Below are 22,436 nucleotides of genomic sequence, written 5' to 3'. Positions count from 1 at the left end.
ATTGATACAGGGCTATGAGGAGAGAGCAGGGCAGTGGGATTAGTTTGGGGATTGATACAGGGCTATGGGGAGGGAGCGGGGCAGTGGGATTAGTTTGGGGATTGATACAGGGCTATGGGGAGAGAGCGGGGCAGTGGGATTAGTTTGGGGATTGATACAGGGCTATGGGGAGAGAGCGGGGCAGTGGGATTAGTTTGGGGATTGATACAGGGCTATGAGGAGAGAGCGGGGCAGTGGGATTAGTTTGGGGATTGATACAGGGCTATGGGGAGAGAGCGGGGCAGTGGGATTAGTTTGGAGATTGATACAGGGTTATGGGGAGGGAGCGGGGCAGTGGGATTAGTTTGGGGATTGATACAGGGCTATGAGGAGAGAGCAGGGCAGTGGGATTAGTTTGGGGATTGATACAGGGCTATGAGGAGAGAGCGGGGCAGTGGGATTAGTTTGGGGATTGATACAGGGCTATGGGGAGAGAGCGGGGCAGTGGGATTAGTTTGGGGATTGATACAGGGCTATGGGGAGAGAGTGGGGCAGTGGGATTAGGGATTAGTTTGGGGATTGTTACAGGGCTATGGGGAGAGAGCGGGGCAGTGGGATTAGATTGGGGATTGATACAGGGCTATGGGGAGAGAGCGGGGCAGTGGGATTAGTTTGGGGATTGATACAGGACTATGGGGAGAGAGCAGTGGGATTAGTTTGGGGATTGATACAGGGCTATGGGGAGAGAGCGGGGCAGTGGGATTAGATTGGGCATTGATCTAGCGAAGAGCTGGGCTTGAGATGGGCCGAATGGCCTCCTGGACACCTCCGCGGTTCCGTGCACTCGACGACTGCGCTGCTTCTCGCGTTGCTTGACCCCCCCCCCCCCAGCTAACCTCGTGACATTTGAACTCTTGCAGACTCGGCGGAGGTAATCCAGTCGCGACTGAACGAGCAGGAGGGCCGGGAAGAGTTCTACGTGCATTACGTGGGCTGTGAGTACTGGCGCCGGTCAAGAAATGCAACCCCCTCCCATCCATCGCGAGCTCCTTTCATTTTCTACAGCTGCTCCATCTCCGACCACCATTTACTTTCCCTTTTCCCCCCTCGCCCCGCTCCCCGAATCCACGCCGAGGACTGTTCTACTGGCGCCCACCGGTGTCTCGCCCGCTTTGCGTTGGCGGCGTATTCAACCGGTGTGCTCACGTCCACATTTAGCGGCATGGTGGTCCTCACAGAGGGACCAGAATCCGCAACGCGATTCACCCACCCCCCACCAACTTAATGAGCATCGAGGGCCCTGGGTGTTTGGTATTCAGAGAGACCTGGGTGTCCTTGTACCCCAATCACCGAGAGTTAACACGCAGGTACAGCAAGCAATTAAGAAAGCAAATGGTATGTTGGCCTTAATTACAGGAGGATTTGAGTATAAGAGTAAAGGCGTCTTACTGCAATTGTACAGGGTCCTGGTGAGACCACACCTGGAGTATTGTGCACAGTTTTGGTCTCCTTACCAAAGGAAGGATATCGTTGCCCTTGAGGGAGTGCAACGAAGGTTCACCAGACTGATTCCCGGGATGGGGGGATTGTCCTATGAGGAGAGATTGAGTATAAAAGCAGAGAAGTCCTGCTACAACTGTACAGGGTACTGGCGAGGCCACACCTGGAGTACTGCGTGCAGTTTTGGTCTCCGCATTTAAGGAAGGATATATTTGCTTTGGAGGCAGTTCAGAGAAGGTTCACTCGGTTGATTCTGGAGATGAGGGGGTTGACTTATGAGGAAAGGTTGAGTAGGTTGGGCTTATACTCAGTGGAGTTTAGAAGAATGAGAGGTGATCTTATTGAAACTTGGAAGATAATGAGGGGGCTCGACAAGGTGGATGCAGAGAAAATGTTTCCACTCACAGGTGAAACTAAAATTAGGGGACATAGTCTTAGAATAAGGGGCCGCCCATTTAAAACTGAGATGAGGAGGAATTTCTTCTCTCAGAGGGTTGTAAAGCTGTGGAATTCTCTGCCCCAGAGAGCTGTGGAGGCTGGGACATTGAATATATTTAAGGCGGAGATAGACAGATTTTTGAGCGATAAGGGAGTGAAGGGTTATGGGGAGCGGGCGGGGAAGTGGGGCTGAGTCCATGATCGGATCAGCCATGATCGTATTAAATGGCGGAGCAGGCTCGAGGGGCCGAATGGCCGACTCCTGCTCCTGTTTCTTATGTAAATTACATCGTCAGCTTACTAGGCCGGGAACGGAGCCTGGATCTTTCCTGCTGTGTGTGTGTGTGTGTGTGTGTGTGTGTGTGTGTGGGGCCTACTCCACACCGGATGTGTTTTCTATATCTGAAGGGAGCTGACAGACCTTGTCACTTACCCAACGGTAATGTAGTTGCTTCATGGGTTCTTTGCTGAAGAATTCATAGTAACACATTGCTATTAAGAACTAGTTAGTTTATTAGCAGAAGCTTTAACAATCGCACTACACATTACCAGTTCATCCACCAGGCTCACAACCACCTGCCCCATCGTGGATCCCCCAAACCCAACTGGCCGGGGTTTTATTGAGTCTTGTGAACATCACGTGACTGGCTAAGCCACTCCCACCTCAACAGCTCTACAACTATTTTAAGTAGAACTTTAAATCAAATGCCCCGCCTGGCAAGGGCAGTAGAAGCCACAAATTTTCAAATTAAACTTTAATGGAAACTTAGATCAAATTAAAGTTTGGTTGCCGGGGGCGATGATGCACTCCAGCCCCTCTGGCGCCCACCTCTCGCGGAAGGCCGCGAGCGTACCGGTGGACACCGCGTGCTCCATCTCCAGGGACACCCTGGCTCGGAGGTAACCACGGAAGAGAGGCAGGCAGTCGGGGCTGAACGACTCCCTCGACCGCCCGCTGCCTGGACCGGCTGATGGCCCACCTTAGCCGTGCCCAGGAGCAGGCCTACGAGGAGGCCTTCCCACCTGCCCGTTCCCCTCCGCACAGGGTGCCCCAAAGATCAGGGGGCGTGGGACTGAAGTGCAACCAGAATTTGAGGAGCTGTCCCTTCAGATATTGGAAGAGGGGCTGCAACCTCACACACAATAAAAACGTGGAACACGGACTCCTCCAGACCGCAGAAATTGCAGGCGGCCCGGGAGCCCGTGAACCGACGTAAAAACCTATTGCACGGGACTGCCCCGTACAACACCCTCCAGGCCAAGTCCCCGATAAATAGAGAGAGGACTCCCTCGTAGGGTGCACTCCATCGGGGACCCCCACCTCCTCCGGGACGGCAAGATGGTGCGCCATGGCGTGTCCGGACGGCAGACGAGGATGGCAAGGTTGGAGAGTGTGCAACAGCAGCCCGTACAGGAAACTCCTCCCTCCGCGCAGGACTGAAAGCTGAGGGGATTTCCCGGAGGAGGCTCAAGTTGTGAGGCGCTGGCTCCCGAGGGAGGTCTCGGGGCTCGGCGCTGATGAGGAATTCCAGCTGAGCGGGGGGGGGGGGGGGGGGGGGGGGTCAGGGGTCAGTTCAAACGGGATTCTCCCCCCCCCCCCCCCTCAGTGGTGGGAAAATTATTGGAAAAAATTGAAAGACAGGATAAATCTGCATTTGGAAAGGCAAGCATTAATTCGGGACAGTCAGCATGGATTTGTTAAGGGAAGATCGTGTTTGACTAACCTGATTGAATTTTTTGAGGAGGTAACTAAGAGGGTCGATGAGGGTAGTGCGTACGATGTAGTGTATATGGACTGTAGCAAGGCTTTTGATAAGGTCCCACATGGTAGACTGGTCATGAAGGTTAAAGCCCAAGGGATCCAGGGCAAAGTGGCAAGTTGGATCCAAAATTGGCTCGGAGGTAGGAAGCAAAGGGTAATGGTTGATGGATGTTTGTGTGACTGGAAGGATGTTTCCAGTGGGGTTCCGCAGGGCTCAGTACTGGGACCCTTGCTTTTTGTGGTATAGATCAACGATTTAGATTTGAATATAGGGAGTATGATTAAGAAGTTTGCAGAGGAAAGTCATGGGCTGCAGGAGGATATCAATCTACTGGTCAGGTGGGCAGAGCAGTGGCAAATGGAATTTAATTCAGAGAAGTGTGAGGTGATGCACTTTGGCAGGGCTAATAAGGAAAGGGTATACACATTAAGCGGTAGGCCACTTAATAGTGTAGATGAACAAAGGGACCTGGGAGTGCTTGTCCACAGATCCCTGAAAGTAGCAGGCCAGGTGGATAAGGTGGTTAAGAAGGCATACGGAATGCTTGCCTTTATTGGCCAAGGCATAGAATATAAGAGCGGGAAGGTCATGCTTAAATTGTATAATACTTTGGTTAGGCCACAGCTGGAGTACTACGTGCAGTTCTGGTTGCCGTATCATAGGAAGGACGTGATTGCACTGGAGAGAGTGCAGAGGAGATTTACGAGGATGCTGCCTGGAATGGAGAATCTTAGTTATGAGGACAGATTGGATAGGCTGGGTTTGTTCTCATTGGAACAGAGGAGACCTCATTGAGGTGTACAAAATATTGAGGGGCCTGGACATAGTGGATAGCAAGGGTCTATTTCCATTGGTGAAGAGGGTTATTACGAGGGGGGCATAGTTTTAAGGTGGTTGGTGGAAGGTTTAGAGGGGATTTGAGGGGAGGGCTTCTTTACACAGAGGGTTGTGGGGATCTGAAACTCGCTGCCTGGAAGAGTGGTGGATACAGAAACCCTCACCACTTTTAAGAGATGGTTGGATGGGCCCTTAAAGTGCAGTAACCTGGTCATTGGGGTTAGACTGGATAACCTTTTGTTGGGTATAATGGTAAGTACTGCAGGGAATAGAATACGGCCAGGGTGATCTCCTGGAGTAGTTTCGATCGCCTGGATGGGTCGGAGAGGAATTTTCCCAGATTTTTTTCTCCCTAAATTGGCCTGGGTTTTTATCTGGTTTTTGGCCTCTCCCAGGAGATCACATGGGCTCCGGTTGGGGTGGAGTGTAGAATGTTTCAGTGTGAGGGGTGTCGCAGTGGTGTGTGAGGCGGGCTGGTTGGGCTGGGTGCTCTTTGCCTTTCCGTCATTGTTCATAGGTTTATATGTAACCTTCAGGGCTGCTGACCGAGGGCCGTGTGGCTCTGTGTCGGCCGGCGCGGACACGATGGGCCGGAATAGCCTCCTGCGCTGTAAATTTCGATGTTGCTATGTGTTTGAGCCTCCTCGACGTACCTAGTGGAGTCGGGGCCCAGTGCTGTTGTAAGGGGATAAAAAACGGTCACTAGAGTGGAGACAGACCGATGGTCACGAAAGTGGATACTGAAAGTCGTGAATGGTCCAGATTAAAAGGGCTCATCGGTATTGGGAGGTTGTGAGGAATCAGGAGTTCCTCTGTCTTGTAGTAGGGTTTGTGATTGACCGATTATATGTAAAGTACGCTTATACACTCGCTTACATTGGGTTAAGAAGAGGGAAGCACCAATGCCTGATGGGTAATGAACCATGCGTTGGATTAACCTTACAACAGACTCATTGAAGCGTATATTCAGTACACAAAATTCGAGAACATAGACTATAGCAGCAGGGGAACAGGATGGTAACGACTGGTAGTTTTCACTCGAGTTCTTGGGAGAGGGATAAGGAGGCATCATCCTGGTTGCCGCAGGGTTCAGTGCTGGGACCCCAGCTATTTACAATATACATTAATGATTTAGACGAAGGAATTGAATGTAATATCTCCCAAGTTTGCAGATGACACTAAGCTGGGTGGCAGTGTATGCTGCGAGGAGGATGCTCGGAGGCTGCAGGGTGACTTGGACAGGTTAAGTGAGTGGGCAAATGCATGGCAGATGCAGTATAATGTGAGGTTATCCACTTTGGTGGAAAAAACAGGAAGGCAGATTATTATCTGAATGGTGACAAATTAGTGAAAGGGGAGGTGCAACGAGACCTGGGTGTCATGGTACATCAGTCATTGAAGGTAGGCATGTAGGTACAGCAGGCGGTGAAGAAATCAAATGGCATGGTGGCCTTCATAGTGAGTATAGGAGCAGGGAGGTCTTATTGCAGTTGTACAGGGCCTTGGTGAGACCACACCTTGAGTATTGTGTGCAGTTTTGGTCTCCTAATCTGAGGAAGAACGTTTTGCTACTGAAGGAGTGCAGCGAAGGTTCACCAGACTGATTCCCGGGGTGGCAGGACTGACATATGAAGAAAGACTGGATCGACTAGGCTTATATTCACTGGAATTTAGAAGAATAAGAGGGGATCTCATAGAAGCATATGACGGGATTGGACAGGTTAGATGCAGGAAGAATGTTCCCGATGCTGGGGAAGTCCAGAACCAGGGATCACAGTCTAAGGATAAGAGTTAAGCCATTTAGGACTGAGATGAGGAGAAACTTCTTCACTCAGAGAATTGTGAACCTGTGGAATTCTCTGCCACAGAAAGTTGTTGAGGCCAGTTAGTTAGATATATTCAAAAGGGAGTTAGATGTGGCCCTTACGGCTAAAGGGATCAAGGGGTATGGAGAGAAAGCAGGAATGGGGTACTGAAATTGCATGATCAGCCATGATCATATTGAATGGTGGTGCAGGCTCGAAGGGCCGAATGGCCTACTCCTGCCCCTACTTTCTTTGTTTCTATGAAACAAGGTTAATCAACACGTCACGAGGAACTGAGACAGGGATGACACCGTTGAATAACACATTCCGGGAGGGCGACGTATGATGGGAGATGGACAGCTGGGGAAGAACCAATCACACCCAGTCTGAGCAGTCGGCCAATCGGAGGGTCGCACACCTCGGGGAACTGTATAATTGTAATTGTCAGACCCCTGATCGGGCAAGAGTTCATCGGAAACCTTCCCAAGCATGTTCGAATAAAAACCGGTTGAACCGAGGTTTGGACCGATTGATTCCGTGGTCGCTATGTGGCGGGCAGGTGTCGATTCCTTCTATCAGGGAGTGTACCTTGAGGAACAGAAGTCTTTTTACCCCTCCCTTTTACAGTCAACCGACGGCTGGACGAATGGGTGGACAAGAACCGACTGGCCCTGACCAAGACAGTGAAGGAGGCGGTGCAGAAAACCAGCGACCAGTACATGAGTGAGCTCTCCGAGCAGCCCGAACGCAAGATCACCCGCAACCAGAAACGCAAGCACGACGAGATCAACCACATTCAGAAGGTAAGGGCACGCGTGCAGGTGGAACAAGCCCCCAGCGTAGAACCAGAGGCGTTTCATCATCATCATCATGGGCAGTCCCTCGCAATCGAGGAAGACTTGCTTCCACCCTTAACATGAGTCCTCAGGTGGCTGAACAGTCCAATACGAGAACCACAGTCCCTGTCACAGGTGGGATAGACAGACGTTGAGGGAAGGGGAGGGTGGGACTGGTTTGCCGCACGCTCCTTCCGCTGCCTGCGCTTGGTTTCTGCGCGCTCTCGGCGACGAGACTCGAGGTGCTCAGCCCCCTCCCGGATGCACTTCCTCCACTTAGGGCGGACTGGTCTTTGGGCCCAGGGACTCCCAGGTGTCACACGGTGGGGATGTTGCACTTTATATCAGGGAGGCTTTGAGGGTGGTCCCTTGTAACGTTTCCTCTGCCCCACCTTTGGCTCGTTTGCCCGTGAAGGAGTGTCGGAGTTCCGAGTAGAGCGCTTGCTTTGGGGAGTCTCGTGTCTGGGGGACATGCGGACAATGTGGCCCTGCCCAGCGGAGCTGGTCGAGTGTGGTCAGTGCTTCGATGCTGGGGATGTTGGGCCTGGTCGAGGACGCTAACGTTGGTGCGTCTGTCCTCCCGGGGGATTTGCAGGATCTTGCGGAGACATCGTTGGTGGTATTTCTCCAGCGACTTGAGGTGTCTACTGTACATGGTCCACGTCTCTGAGCCATACAGGAGGGCGGGTATCACTACAGCCCTGTAGACCATGGGAGTCTCGTGTCTGGTATGCAGACAATGTGGCCTGCCCAGTGGAGCTGCTTAATGACCCTGAGACGCATAGCCATTTACGCCGCGGAGGGAGGCCATTTCGGCCCATCGTGTCCGCCCCGGCCGACCAAGAGCTACCCAGCCTAATCCCACTTTCCAGCTCTCGGTCCGTAGCCCTGTAGGTTACAGCACTTCAAGTGCACCTCCAGGTACTTTTTAAATGTGGTGAGGGTTTCTGCCTCTAGCACCCTTTCAGGCAGTGAGTTCCCCCCCAGACCCCCACCACCCTCTGGGTGAAGACATTTCCCCTCAGATCCCCTCTAAACCTCCCCCCAATTACTTTAAACCTATGCCCCCTGGTTGTTGACCCCTCTGCCAAGGGAAACAGGTCCGTCCTATCCACTCTATCCAGGCCCCTCATCACTTTATACGCCTCAATCAGGTCTCCCCTCAGCCTCCTCTGTTCCAAAGAAAACAACCCCAGCCTATCCAATCTTTCCTCATCGCTAAAATTCTCCAGTTCCGGCAACATCCTGGTAAATCTCCTCTGCACCCTCTCCAGTGCAATCACATCTTTCCTGTAATGTGGTGACCAGAACTGCACGCAGTACTCCAGCTGTGGCCTAACTGGTGTTTTATACAGTTCGAGCATAACCTCCCTGCTCTTGTATTCTATGCCTCGGGCTAATAAAGCCATCACCACTTCAAGTTACATTCGAGCGCAAAATCAGGGTATTTGGCCCACACGAGTCTCCTATCCCACCGCCCGTCTAACCCCATCAACAAATCCTTCTCTTCCTGTCTCCCTCATATGTTTATTTAGCCTCTCCTTCAATGCATCTCTGATCTTCGCCTCAACCACTCACTGTGGCAGCAAGTTCCACCTTCACGCCTCTCGCTGGGTAAAGAAGTTTCTCCTGAATTCCGTATTGGATTTATTCGTAATTATCCTATGTTGATGGCCCCCAGTTCTGGTCTCTCCCCACAAGTGAAAACATCTATTTTCAGTCTACCCTTTCAAAGCCATAAGAACCCCGGTCTGGCCACCCCTCTTCCAGAGAAAACAGCCCCAGTCTGATCCTCTTAGTTCGGATATCATCCATTTTTGCACCTTCTCCAGCGCCTCTCTATACTACTTCATAATATGGAGACCAGAACTGTGCACGGTGCTCCAAGTGTAGTCTAACCAGACCAGAACTGTGCACAGTGCTCCCAAGTGTGTTCTACCCAGACCAGAACTGTGCACAGTGCTCCAAGTGTGGTCTAACCAGACCAGAACTGTGCACAGTGCTCCAAGTGTGTTCTACCCAGACCAGAACTGTGCACAGAGCTCCAAGTGTGGTCTAACCAGACCAGAACTGTGCACAGTGCTCCAAGTGTGGTCTAACCAGACCAGAACTGTGCACGGTGTTCCAAGTGTGGTCTAACCAGACCAGAACTGTGCACAGGGCTCCAAGTGTGGTCTAAACCAGACCAGAACTGTGCACGGTGCTCCAAGTGTGGTCTAACCAGACCAGAACTGTGCGCGGTGCTCCCAAGTGTGGTCTAACCAGACCAGAACTGTGCACGGTGCTCCAAGTGTGGTCTAACCGGACCAGAACTGTACGCGGTGCTCCAAGTGTGGTCTACCCAGACCAGAACTGTGCACAGTGCTCCAAGTGTGGTCTAACCGGACCAGAACTGTACACGGTGCTCCAAGTGTGGTCTAACCAGACCAGAACTGTGCACAGTGCTCCAAGTGTGGTCTAACCAGACCAGAACTGTGCACAGTGCTCCAAGTGTGGTCTAACCAGACCAGAACTGTGCACAGTGCTCCAAGTGTGGTCTAACCAGACCAGAACTGTACACGGTGCTCCAAGTGTGGTCTAACCAGACCAGAACTGTACACGGTGCTCCAAGTATGGTCTAACCAGACCAGAACTGTGCACGGTGCTCCAAGTGTGGTCTAACCAGACCAGAACTGTGCACAGTGCTCCAAGTGTGGTCTAACCAGACCAGAACTGTGCACAGTGCTCCAAGTGTGGTCTAACCAGACCAGAACTGTACACCGTGCTCCAAGTGTGGTCTAACCAGACCAGAACTGTACACGGTGCTCCAAGTGTGGTCTAACCAGACAAGAACTGTGCGCAGTGCTCCAAGTGTGGTCTAACCAGACCAGAACTGTGCACAGTGCTCCAAGTGTGGTCTAACCAGACCAGAACTGTACACGGTGCTCCAAGTGTGGTCTAACCAGACCAGAACTGTGCACGGTGCTCCAAGTGTGGTCTAACCAGACCAGAACTGTGCACAGTGCTCCAAGTGTGGTCTAACCAGACCAGAACTGTGCACAGGGCTCCAAGTGTGGTCTAACCAGACCAGAACTGTGCACAGTGCTCCAAGTGTGGTCTAACCAGACCAGAACTGTGCACGGTGCTCCAAGTGTGGTCTAACCAGACCAGAACTGTGCACAGTGCTCCAAGTGTGGTCTAACCAGACCAGAACTGTGCACGATGCTCCAAGTGTGGTCTAACCAGACCAGAACTGTGCACAGGGCTCCAAGTGTGGTCTAACCAGACCAGAACTGTGCACAGTGCTCCAAGTTCGGTTGTTATTCATTCTCCGCATTTATCACCGGTATCCGGAATATCATTGAAACACCTGTGAACTCATCCGTTTTCGGCGTGGAAGCAAGTCATCCTCGCTTCGAGGGCCTGCCTCTCTTGATGATGGTGAATCTTTGGAATTCTCTACCCCAGAGGGCAATGGAGGCTCCGTCTTTGAGTAATTTCACAGGCAGACCCTCGAAACGAGGATGACTCGTTTCCACGCCAAAAAGGGATGAGTTCACAGGTGTTCCAGTGAAGGACCTAATATTCCAGATCCCGAACTACATCCTGAAGGGTGGAAGATGCCTGTGGGTGGATTGTTGTAACGTGGGGTGACCCTTTGAACACCAGCCACCACACGGGGCTCGACAGAGCTGGGTCTTGGTCCAGTGGCGAGGGTTAACCAGGACAACTGGAGACCAGCTCTGCTGCACGGGCCCAGTGCGCACACGTATCGCACAGTGTGAGCTGGGCCCCCGTGCAGCCCCCTGGGGCCCTCGGCTCTTCTGGGCCCCCGAACTCGCGCCTCTCCCGGGCCCCCGATCACGTCCCTCCACGATCTCTCGCCGCTCCTTCGCCCCCGACCCTCGCCGCTCCTGCTGTGTCTGGCCCACGCCCCAATCACCGACCTGGACCTTGGTGACGTCCCTATTCCCTGCCGTCGCCCTCCCCCCGCGGCCGGCTGGCACTGCTCCCTGGAGTGGCAGGTTCAAGGCCGAGATCGCTAGGTTTTTGGATATTAAGGGAGTCGAGGGATTATGGGGACAGTGCAGGAAAGTGGAGTTGAGGTCGATCAGCCAAATGGCGGACAGTCTCGAAAGGGGCCGAATGGCCGACTCCTGACTCTTGAGTTCCCGTCCCAGCAACCCTCCTCGCTGGAGGGTGAACACAGTCGGGTTTGGCTTCGATGCGCGCGCCCACCATGGTAGAAAGGCGTGCCGAAGCTCAGTGGCGAGGGTCATGTTCGATTCAGAAGCCAGGCAGTCCCAGATCGGCCGGAATGGGGTCGAGGCAGCCGGCAATTCAGCTGCAGGAGGCAGCACAGTCCAGCGGGTAATCCCCGGGAGCGCGAGGCTGTCTCGCTCCCATTGAGAGAAGTGCAACGGGCTGGGGCCTGACAGCTAGTCGGCGCGAAGCTGCCTGGGAAATCCACGCGAGATTGCCAACGTGCCCCCCCCGTGGCACTGCTCCCCGGTGCGTGTACGGGTTCGCCAGGAGGTCAGGGAGCCGATGGCAGTCGATGTTGTGCATTTATCCTCCTCTCTCTTCCCGCTCTCTCTCTCTCGTTCTTTTTCAGACGTACGCGGAGATGGACCCGACCACAGCGGCTCTGGAGAAGGAACACGAAGCGGTCAGTGGAGCTGCACCACTTGGAAATCTATTCAATACACCCCCGGGAAACCCCCCCCCCCCCCCCTCCGTGTGTCACACCCCCGGGAAACCCCCCCCCCCGTGTGTCACACCCCCGGGGAACCCCCCCCCCATGTGTCACACCCCCCCGGGAAACCCTCCCGTGTGTCACACCCCCAGGGAACCCATCCCCCCCCCCCCCCCGTGTGTCACACCCCCGGGGAACCCCCCCCCCCCCCATGTGTCACCCCCCCCCGGGAAACCCCCCCCCCGTGTGTCACACCCCCGGGGAATCCCCCCCCGTGTGTCACACCCCCAGGGAACCCACCCCCCCCATGTGTCACACCCCCGGGAAACCCCCCCCCCCGTGTGTCACACCCCCAGGGAACCCCCCCCCCCCCCCATGTGTCACCCCCCCCCGGGAAACCCCCCCCCCGTGTGCCACACCCCCGGGGAATCCCCCCCCGTGTGTCACACCCCCAGGGAACCCACCCCCCCCATGTGTCACACACCCCCGGGGAATCCCCCCCCGTGTGTCACACACCCCCGGGGAATCCCCCCCTGTGTGTCACACCCCCGGGGAATCCCCCCCCCCCATGTGTCACACCCCCCCCGGGAAACCCTCCCGTGTGTCACACCCCCCCCGGGAAACCCTCCCGTGTGTCACACCCCCCCGGGAAACCCCCCCGTGTGTCACACGTCACACTCCCAGGTCTCCTTCCCCCCGCCCCCCGTGTGTCACACTCCCGGGAAACCCCCCCCCCCCCCCGTGTGTCACACTCCCGGGCTCCCCCCTCGTGTGTCACACGTCACACTCCCAGGTCTCCTTCCCCCCGCCCCCCGTGTCGCGCTCCCGGATGTATCGGAGGGTAAGCCCTTGCTGTCTAATCCGCTCTGTCCTGTCCCCCCCCCCCCCACAGATCACCAAGGTGAAGTACGTGGACAAGATCCAGATTGGGAACTACGAGATCGACGCCTGGTATTTCTCACCTTTCCCGGAGGATTACGGGAAGCAGCCTAAGCTCTGGGTTTGCGAGTACTGCCTCAAGTACATGAAGTTTGAGAAAACCTACCGCTTTCACCTGGTAAGGTCACTGCCAACAGACGTAAGAACCACAAGAAACAGGAGCAGGAGTCGGCCATTCGGCCCCTCGAGCCTGCTCCGCCATTTAATACGATCGTGGCTGATCCGATCATGGACTCAGCTCCACTTCCCCGCCCGCTCCCCATAACCCTTCACTCCCTTATCGCTCAAAAATCTGTCTATCTCCACCTTAAATATATTCAATGACCCAGCCTCCACAGCTCTCTGGGGCAGAGAATTCCACAGATTTACAACCCTCTGAGAGAAGAAATTCCTCCTCATCTCAGTTTTAAATGGGCGGCCCCTGATTCTAAGATTATGCCCCCTAGTTCTAGTCTCCCCCATCAGTGGGAACATCCTCTCTGCATCCACCTTGTCGAGCCCCCTCATAATCTTATATGTTTGAATAAGATCACCTCTCATTCTTCGAAACTCCAATGAGTAGAGGCCCAACCTCCTCAACCTTTCTTCATAAGTCAACCCCCTCATCCCCGGAATCAACCGAGTGAACCTTCTCTGAACTGCCTCCAATGCAAGTTATATCCTTTCGTAAATACGGAGACCAAAACTGCACGCAGTACTCCAGGTGTGGCCTCACCAATACCCTGTATAACTGGAGCAAGACTTCCCTGCTTTTATACTCCATCATGGTGTATACCGTGGTGCTCAGTGATGTGCTGTAGTGATACCCGCCCTCCTGTCTGGCTCAGAGACATGGACCATGTACAGTAGACACCTCAAGTCGCTGGAGAAATACCACCAACGCTGTCTCCGCAAGATCCTGCAAATCCCCCGGGAGGACAGAAGCACCAACGTTAGCGTCCTCGACCAGGCCCAACATCCCCAGCATCGAAGCACTGACCGCACTCGACCAGCTCCGCTGGGCAGGGCCACATTGTCCGCATGTCCCCCCGACACGAGACTCCCCAAAGCGAGCGCTCTACTCGGAACTCCTTCACGGGCAAACAAGCCAAAGGTGGGCAGAGGAAACGTTACAAGGGACCACCCTCAAAGCCCTCCCTGATATAAAGTGCAACATCCCCACCGACACCTGGGAGTCCCTGGGCCCAAAGACCAGTCCGCCCTAAGTGGAGGGAGTGCATCCGGGAGGGTGCTGAGCACCTCGAGTCTCGTCGCCGAGAGCGTGCAGAAACCAAGCGCAGGCAGCAGAAGGAGCGTGCGGCAAACCAGTCCCACCCTCCCCTTCCCTCAACGTCTGTCTGTCCCACCTGTGACAGGGACTGTGGTTCCCGTATTGGACTGTTCAGCCACCTAAGGACTCACTTTTAGAGTGGAAGCAAGTCTTCCTCGATTCCGAGGGGCTGCCCGTGATGAGACCATGGTGTTCAGTGATGGGGGAACCCTAGACCATAATGTTCGGTAACCAGGGTAACTGCTGTTGCCCTCACGGACTCTTCCTCTCCCACCACCTGCAGTGTCAGCTGTGGCTCAGTGGGGAGCACTCGGTCGCCTCGGAGTCAGAAAGTTGTGGGTTCCAGTCCCACTCCAGAGACTTGAGCACATCAATCTAGGCTGACAGTCCACTGCAGTACTGAGGGAGCCCCGCACTGTCGGAGGGGCAGTGCTGAGGGAGCCCCGCACTGTCGGAGGGGCAGTACTGAGGGAGCCCCGCACTGTCGGGGGGGCAGTACTGAGGGAGCGCCGCACTGTCGGAGGGGCAGTACTGAGGGAGCCCCGCACTGTCGGAGGGGCAGTACTGAGGGAGCCCCGCACTGTCGGAGGGGCAGTACTGAGGGAGTGCTGCACTGTCGGAGGGGCAGTACTGAGGGAATGCTGCACTGTCGGAGGTGCAGTACTGAGGGTGTGCTGCACTGTCGGCGGGGCAGTACTGAGGGTGTGCTGCACTGTCGGAGGGGCAGTACTGAGGGAGAGCTGCACAGTCGGAGGGGCAGGACTGAGGGAGCACTGTGCTGTCAGAGGGACTGTTACTGAGGCAGTGCTGCACTGTCAGAGGGACTGTTACTGAGGCAGTGCTGCACTGTCGGAGGGGCAGTGCTGAGGGAGCTCTGCTTTGTCTTTCGGATGAGACGTTAAACCGAGGCCCTGATTGCCCTTTCGGGTGGACACACAAGATCCCACGGCACTATTTTGAAGAAACGCAGGGGAGTTATCTCCGCTGTCCTGGGAGCAGCATTTCTCCCTCAATCAACATAACAAAAAAGCCCCGGGTGATCTGGGTTATATAGCTCCACCTAGTGGTCCACTGATGTAATGCAACTACTGACGTTTTAACAATAAACGGTCATGTGGCAAAGTCACATGTTGACAGATTCTGGTAAGCAGCCATCTTGTGGAGTGTGCTGTAAGTGGTCTCTGCAAAGATATCACAATCTGGGTCATTATCACATTGCTGTTTGTGGGAGCTTGCTGTGCGCAAGTCGGCTGCCACGTTTCCCACATTGCAACAGTGACCGCACTCCAAAAATAAAACGTACTTCATTGGCTGTGAAACGCCCGGTGGTCGTGAACGGCGCTATATAAATGCAAGTCTTTCTTTCCTTCGCAGGCCCAATGCCAATGGCGACAGCCCCCTGGGAAGGAGATCTATCGGAAGACCAACATCTCCGTGTACGAGGTGGACGGGCGAGACCACAAGGTGCGGGCGGGCTGATTGACTGTGGGAGGCGTCACCGGGACGTGCGGGCCCCACTCTCAGTTCCCGCGGTGGGTGGGGGGGGGAAACGAGAATGGGCCGCGATGTGGTGCTGGGGCCTCGGCTATTTGCAATCGATGTCAATGACCTAGATGAAGGGACCGAGTGGAATGTTGCCAAACGGTGATGGTTTGGGAAGTGTCGATGTACAGAGGGACCCTGGGTGTCCTTGTACACCAGTCATTGCAAGCAAACATGCAGGTGCAGCAAGCAGTTAGGAAGGCAAATGGTACGTTGGCCTTCATTGCAAGAGGGTTTAAGTACAGGAGCAAGGATAGAAACATAGAAAATAGGAGTAGGCCATTCGGCCCTTTGAGCCTGCACCACCATTCAATATGATCATGGCTGATCATGCAACTTCAGTACCCCATTCCTGCTTTCTCTCCATACCCCTTGATCCCTTTAGCCGTAAGGGCCACATCTAACTCCCTTTTGAATATATCTAACGAACTGGCCTCAACAACTCTCTGCAGTAGAGAATTCCACAGGTTCACAATTCTCTGAGTGAAGAAGTTTCTCCTCATCTCGGTCCTAAATGGCCTACCCCTTATCCTTAGACTGTGACCCCTGGTTCTGGACTTCCCCAACATTGGGAACATTCTTCCTGCATCTAACCTGTCCAGTCCCGTCAGAATTTGATATGTTTCTATGAGATCCCCTCTCATTCTTCTAAATTCCAGTGAATATAAGCCTAGTCGATCCAGTCTTTCTTCATATGTCAGTCCCGCCGTCCCGGGAATCAGTCTGGTGAACCTTCGCTGCACTCCCTCAATAGCAAGAATGTCCTTCCTCAGATTAGGAGACCAAAACTGTACACAATACTCAAGGTGTGGTCTCACCAAGGCCCTGTACAACTGTAGCAACACCTCCCTGCTCCTGTACTCAAATCCTCTCACTATGAAGGCCAACATGCCATTTGCCTTCTTCACCACCTGCTGTACCTGCATGCCAACCTTCAATGACTGATGTACCATGACACCCAGGTCTCATTGCACCTCCCCTTTTCCTAATCTGTCACCATTCAGATAATATTCTGCCGCCTTGCTTTTGCCACCAAAGTGGATAAGCTGACATTTATCCACATTATACTGCATCTGCCATGCATTTGCCCACTCACCTAACCTGTCCAAGTCACCCTGCAGCCTCTTAGCATATAGGCCCTTGGTGAGACCGCACCTGGAGTATTGTGTGCAGTTTTGGTCTCCTTACCTAAGGAAGGATATACTTGCCACAGAGGGAGTGCAGCGAAGGTTCACCAGACTGATTCCTGGGATGGCAGGACTGTCGTATGAGGAGAGATTGGGTCGACTGGGCCTGTATTCACTGGAGTTTAGAAGAATGAGAGAGGATCTCACTGAAACATATAAAATTCTGAAGGGGTTGGACAGACTGGATGCGGGGAGGGTGTTTTCCCCGGGGCTGGGAAGTCTAGAACAAGGGGTCACAGTCTCAGGATACGGGGTAGGAAATTTCGGACCGAGATGAGGAGAAATGTTTTCACTCCGAGGGTGGTGAACCTGTGGAATTCTCTACCACAGGAGGCTGTGGAGGCCAAGTCACTGAATATATTTAAGAGGGCGATAGATAGATTTCTAGACACAAAAGGCATCAAGGGGTGTGGGGAAAAAGCGGGAATATGGTGTTGAGATAGAGGATCAGCCAGGATCATATTGAATGGTGGTGCAGGCTCGAATGGCCGACTCCTGCTCCTATTGTCTATGTTTCAATGCCAAGTTTGCTAACGATACAAAGCTGGGTGGGACAGTGAGCTGTGGGGAGAACGCAGTCTGGAATTCTCTGCCCCAGAGAGCTGTGGAGGCTGGGACATTGAATATATTTAAGGACAGATTTTTGAGCGATAAAGGAGTGAAGGGTTACGGGGAGCGGGCGGGGAAGTGGAGCTGAGTCCATGATCGGATCAGCCATGATCGTATTAAATGGCAGAGCAGGCTCGAGGGGCCGAATGGCCCACTCCTGCTCCTGTTTCTGATGTTCTTAAAGTGTCTGTAAAGGGATGTAGATAGACTTAAGTGAGTGGGCAGTAAGGTGGCAAATGGAATATAATGTCGGGAAATGTGAGGTGATTCACTTTGGTTGGAAGATTAGAAAAAGAGAATATTTTTTAAATGGGGAGAAACATTTGAATGTTGATGTTGACAGAGATTTGGGCGTCCTTGTGAATGAAACACAGAAAGTTAGTATGCAGGTTCGGCAAGCAACAAGGAAGGCAAATGGCATGTTGGCCTTTATTGCAAGGGGGATAGAGTATAAAAGCAGAGAAGTCCTGCTACAACTGTACAGGGCCCTGGTGAGACCACACCTGGAGTATTGTGCACCGTTCTGGTCTCCTTATCCAATGAAGGATATACTTGCCATTGAGGGAGTGCAGCGAAGGTTCACCAGACTGATTCCTGGGATGGGGGGGATTGTCCTATGAGGAGAGATTGAGTAGACATAGAAACATAGAAAATAGGTGCAGGAGTAGGCCATTCGGCCCTTCTAGCCTGCACCGCCATTCAATGAGTTCATGGCTGAACATTCAACTTCAGTACCCCATTCCTGCTTTCTCTCCATACCCCTTGATCCCCCGAGTAGTAAGGACCTCATCTAACTCCTTTTTGACATATGAAGAAAGACTGGACTGATATTCTCTCGAGTTTAGAAGAATGAGAGGGGATCTCATTGAAACACTCACAATTCTTACAGGGCTTGACAGGGTAGATACAGGGAGGGTGTTTCCCCCCCGGGGCTGGGGAGTCTAGAACCAGGGGTCACACAGTCTCAGGATAAGGGCTCGGCCATTGAGGACTGAGATGAGGAGAAACTTCTTCACTCAGAAGGTGGTGAATCTTTGGAGTTCTCTGCCCCAGAGGGCTGTGGAGGCTCAGTCTTTGAGTATATTCAAGGCCGAGATCGATAGGTTTTTGGATACGAAGGGAATCGAGGGATATGGGGATCGGGCGGGATAGTGGAGTTAAGGTCGAAGGTCAGCCGTGATCTCATTGAATGGCGGAGCAGGCTCGAAGGGCCGAATGGCCGACACCTGCTCCTATTTCTGATGTTCTTATGAAGATAACGAACTCGCAATGTGCCGCTGATCCATCGGGTCAGCCTGTCCTCACACGGCGTGGCGATACATGGACTCCCCAACTCGCAGCCGAGGCCCAGCCTTGGTTCCATGGGCAGCACACTTCCTCGAAGTCAGAAGGTGGTGGGTTCAAGTCGCACTCCAGAGACTCGAGCACAAAAATCTAGGCCGACACTTCCAGCGCAGTACTGAGAGAGCGCCGTACTGTCGGAGGCGCGGTACTGAGGGAGTGCCGCACTGTCGGAGGGGCAGTACTGAGGGAGCGCCGATCTGTCGGAGGGACAGTACTGAGGGAGTGCCGCACTGTCGGAGGGGCGGTACTGAGGGAGCGCCGCACTGTCGGAGGGGCAGTACTGAGGGAGCGCCGCACTGTCGGAGGGGCAGTACTGAGGGAGCGCCGCACTGTCGGAGGGGCAGTACTGAGGGAGCGCCGCACTGTCGGAGGGGCAGTACTGAGGGAGCGACGCACTGTCGGAGGGGCGGTACTGAGGGAGCGCCGCACTGTCGGAGGGGCGGTATTGAGGGAGCGCCGATCTGTCGGAGGGACAGTATTGAGGGAACGTCGCACTGTCGGAGGGGCAGTACTGAGGGAGCTCCGCACTGTCGGAGGGGCAGTACTGAGGGAGTGCCGCACTGTCGGAGGGGCAGTACTGAGGGAGCGCCGCACTGTCGGAGGGGCAGTACTGAGGGAGCTCCGCACTGTCGGAGGGGCGGTACTGAGGGAGCGCCGCACTGTCGGAGGGGCAGTACTGAGGGAGCGCCGCACTGTCGGAGGGGCAGTACTGAGGGAGCGCCGCACTGTCGGAGGGGCGGTACTGAGGGAGCGCCGATCTGTCGGAGGGACAGTACTGAGGGAACGTCGCACTGTCGGAGGGGCAGTACTGAGGGAGCGCCGCACTGTCGGAGGGGCGGTACTGAGGGAGCACCGCACTGTCGGAGGGGCTGTACTGAGGGAGTGCCGCACTGTCGGAGGGGCGGTACTGAGGGACTGCTGCACTGTCGGAGGGGCAGTACTGAGGGAGCGCCGCACTGTCGGAGGGGCGGTACTGAGGAGTGCCGCACTGTCGGAGGGGCGGTACTGAGGGAGTGCCGCACTGTCGGAGGGACAGTACTGAGGGAGTGCCGCACTGTCGGAGGGGCGGTACTGAGGGAGCGCCGCACTGTCGGAGGGGCAGTACTGAGGGAGCGCCGCACTGTCGGAGGGGCAGTACTGAGGGAGCGCCGCACTGTCGGAGGGGCAGTACTGAGGGAGCACCGCACTGTCGGAGGGGCGGTACTGAGGGAGGAGACGTTGAACCCGGGGGTCCTGTCTGCCCCCTCAGGTGGGCGTAAAAACACCATTTGAAGAAAACCCCTTAGCCGATATTACTTTTAAAGAACGACAGATTATCTGTGTGTGGGAGCTTGCTGTGGTCAATTTCCTCGATTACAGCTGTGACTACAGTTCGAAAGATTTCCTCATTGGCTGGGAAGCGATGCGGGAAATCCTGAGGTGCTGTATAAACGCAGGTCCTTTCTCTCTCTGTCTCTCCCCTCGCAGATCTACTGCCAGAACCTGTGCCTGTTGGCCAAGCTGTTCCTCGACCACAAGACACTGTACTTTGACGTGGAGCCCTTTGTCTTCTACATCCTGACAGAGGTCGACCGGCATGGGGCGCACATCGTTGGCTACTTCTCCAAGGTCAGGGGTCATTTGGGGGTCGGGGGGCAAGGGGCGCGGGAGGGCAACACTGGCTCTGTTACCGATGCTACTGAGACCACCCCATTCTCTCTCTCGCTCACACGCACACACTCAGCAAGAAAGGCCCAGGCTCCATTCCCGACCTAGCGCTGAGTTAGCCTGATCTCACAGCCGGTGTGGGACTGAGCCACGTGCACACACGCTCCCTCAGTACCGCCCCTCCGACAGTGCGGCACTCCCTCAGTACTGCCCCTCCGACAGTGCGGCGCTCCCTCAGTACCGCCCCTCCGACAGTGCGGCGCTCCCTCAGTACCGCCCCTCCGACAGTGCGGCACTCCCTCAGTACTGCCCCTCCGACAGTGCGGCACTCCCTCAGTACTGCCCCTCCGACAGTGCGGGGCTCCCTCAGTACTGCCCCTCCGACAGTGCGGCACTCCCTCAGTACTGCCCCTCCGACAGTGCGGCGCTCCCTCAGTACGGCCCCTCCGACAGTGCGGCGCTCCCTCAGTACTGCCCCTCCGACAGTGCGGTGCTCCCTCAGTACCGCCCCTCCACCAGTGCGGACTCCCTCAGTACTGCCCCTCCGACAGTGCGGCGCCCCTCCGACAGTGCGGCACTCCCTCAGTACTGCCCCTCCGACAGTGCGGACTCCCTCAGTACTGCCCCTCCGACAGTGCGGTGCTCCCTCAGTACTGCCCCTCCGACAGTGCGGCGCTCCCTCAGTACTGCCCCTCCGACAGTGCGGCACTCCCTCAGTACTGCCCCTCCGACAGTGCGGCGCTCCCTCAGTACTGCCCCTCCGACAGTGCGGACTCCCTCAGTACTGCCCCTCCGACAGTGCGGCGCCCCTCCGACAGTGCGGCACTCCCTCAGTGCTGCCCCTCCGACAGTGCGGCACTCCCTCAGTACTGCCCCTCCGACAGTGCGGCTCTCCCTCAGTACTGCCCCTCCGACAGTGCGGCACTCCCTCAGTACGGCCCCTCCGACAGTGCAGAGCTCCCTCAGTACTGCCCCTCTGACAGTGCGGCGCTCCCTCAGTACTGCCCCTCCGACAGTGCGGCGCTCCCTCAGTACTGACCCTCCGACAGTGCGGCACTCCCTCAGCACGGCCCCTCCGACAGCGCGACTTGGGCCCACAACCGATGAAGGGGGCTAGAGGAGGGTCGGGTGGAGCATAAACGCCCGCTGAGACCAGTTGGGCCGAATGACCTGTTTCTGTGCTGTATATCCGATGCGATAAAATAATATACATCGTAAGCTGAATACCCACGTTTCTCTCTGCTGAATAGGAGAAAGAGTCACCAGACGGGAATAACGTAGCGTGCATCTTAACCCTGCCACCGTACCAACGGAGGGGCTACGGGAAATTTCTCATCGCATTCAGTAAGTGCGCGCAGTGTCCGTAATATTCCCACTCTTCCTGTCGACAAGCATGACTTCCTGTTCCCACATTTCCCGGTCGATATTTTATCCCCATTTAATTTTGCTATGTAAACGGTCACGGCCATTCAGGACGTGCTGTTGCCCATTGTGCGTTCAGTCACTTCCGCCTTCCCGTATCCTAACCCCGCATCAAGTCCCGTCACCCAACCACTCGCTGGCCAACATTGGCTCCCGGTTCCCTCTTTCATGTTCAAGGCACTCTTTCCCCCCCCCCCCGCCATCTATGTAATTTCCGACAACCCTCCTTAATCTCTGAGCTCCTCCAATTGAACTCTGAAATAAGAACATAAGAAATGGGAGCATGAGTTGGCCACACGGCCCCTCGAGCCTGCTCCGCCATTTAATAAGATCATGGCTGATCCGATCATGGACTCAGCTCCACTTCCCCGCCCGCTCCCCATAACCCTTCACTCCCTTATCGCTCAAAAATCTGTCTATCTCCACCTTAAATATATTCAATGACCCAGCCTCCACAGCTCTCTGGGGCAGAGAATTCCACAGATTTACAACCCTCAGAGAGAAGAAATTCCTCCTCATCTCAGTTTTAAATGGGCGGCCCCTTATTCTAAGACCATGCCCCCTAGTTCTAGTCTCCCCCATCAGTGGGAACATCCTCTCTGCACCCACCTTGTCGAGCCCTCTCATAATCTGATACGTTTTG

At 54.8% G+C, this 22,436-nt stretch overlaps 1 protein-coding gene across 1 annotated transcript in view; it reads left to right on the top strand.

Moving 5' to 3' along the window:
* kat8 (K(lysine) acetyltransferase 8) overlaps positions 1 to 21,715 on the top strand; it is a gene marked incomplete at its 3' end in the record, with an annotated part of 41,609 nt that extends 19,894 nt beyond the window's left edge. The window contains exons 2-8 of the mRNA XM_070874666.1: positions 900 to 974; positions 6,950 to 7,125; positions 11,753 to 11,806; positions 12,726 to 12,890; positions 15,417 to 15,506; positions 20,192 to 20,332; positions 21,622 to 21,715. Of these exons, the coding sequence (XP_070730767.1) occupies positions 900 to 974; positions 6,950 to 7,125; positions 11,753 to 11,806; positions 12,726 to 12,890; positions 15,417 to 15,506; positions 20,192 to 20,332; positions 21,622 to 21,715 (795 nt within the window). The remainder of the gene's footprint in view (positions 1 to 899; positions 975 to 6,949; positions 7,126 to 11,752; positions 11,807 to 12,725; positions 12,891 to 15,416; positions 15,507 to 20,191; positions 20,333 to 21,621) is intronic.
* Positions 21,716 to 22,436: the final 721 nt, after the last annotated feature.

Source organism: Pristiophorus japonicus, unplaced genomic scaffold, assembly GCF_044704955.1.
Source record: "Pristiophorus japonicus isolate sPriJap1 unplaced genomic scaffold, sPriJap1.hap1 HAP1_SCAFFOLD_929, whole genome shotgun sequence".
NCBI lineage: Eukaryota > Metazoa > Chordata > Chondrichthyes > Pristiophoridae > Pristiophorus > Pristiophorus japonicus.
This window is presented reverse-complemented; position numbering and strand designations above follow the sequence as displayed.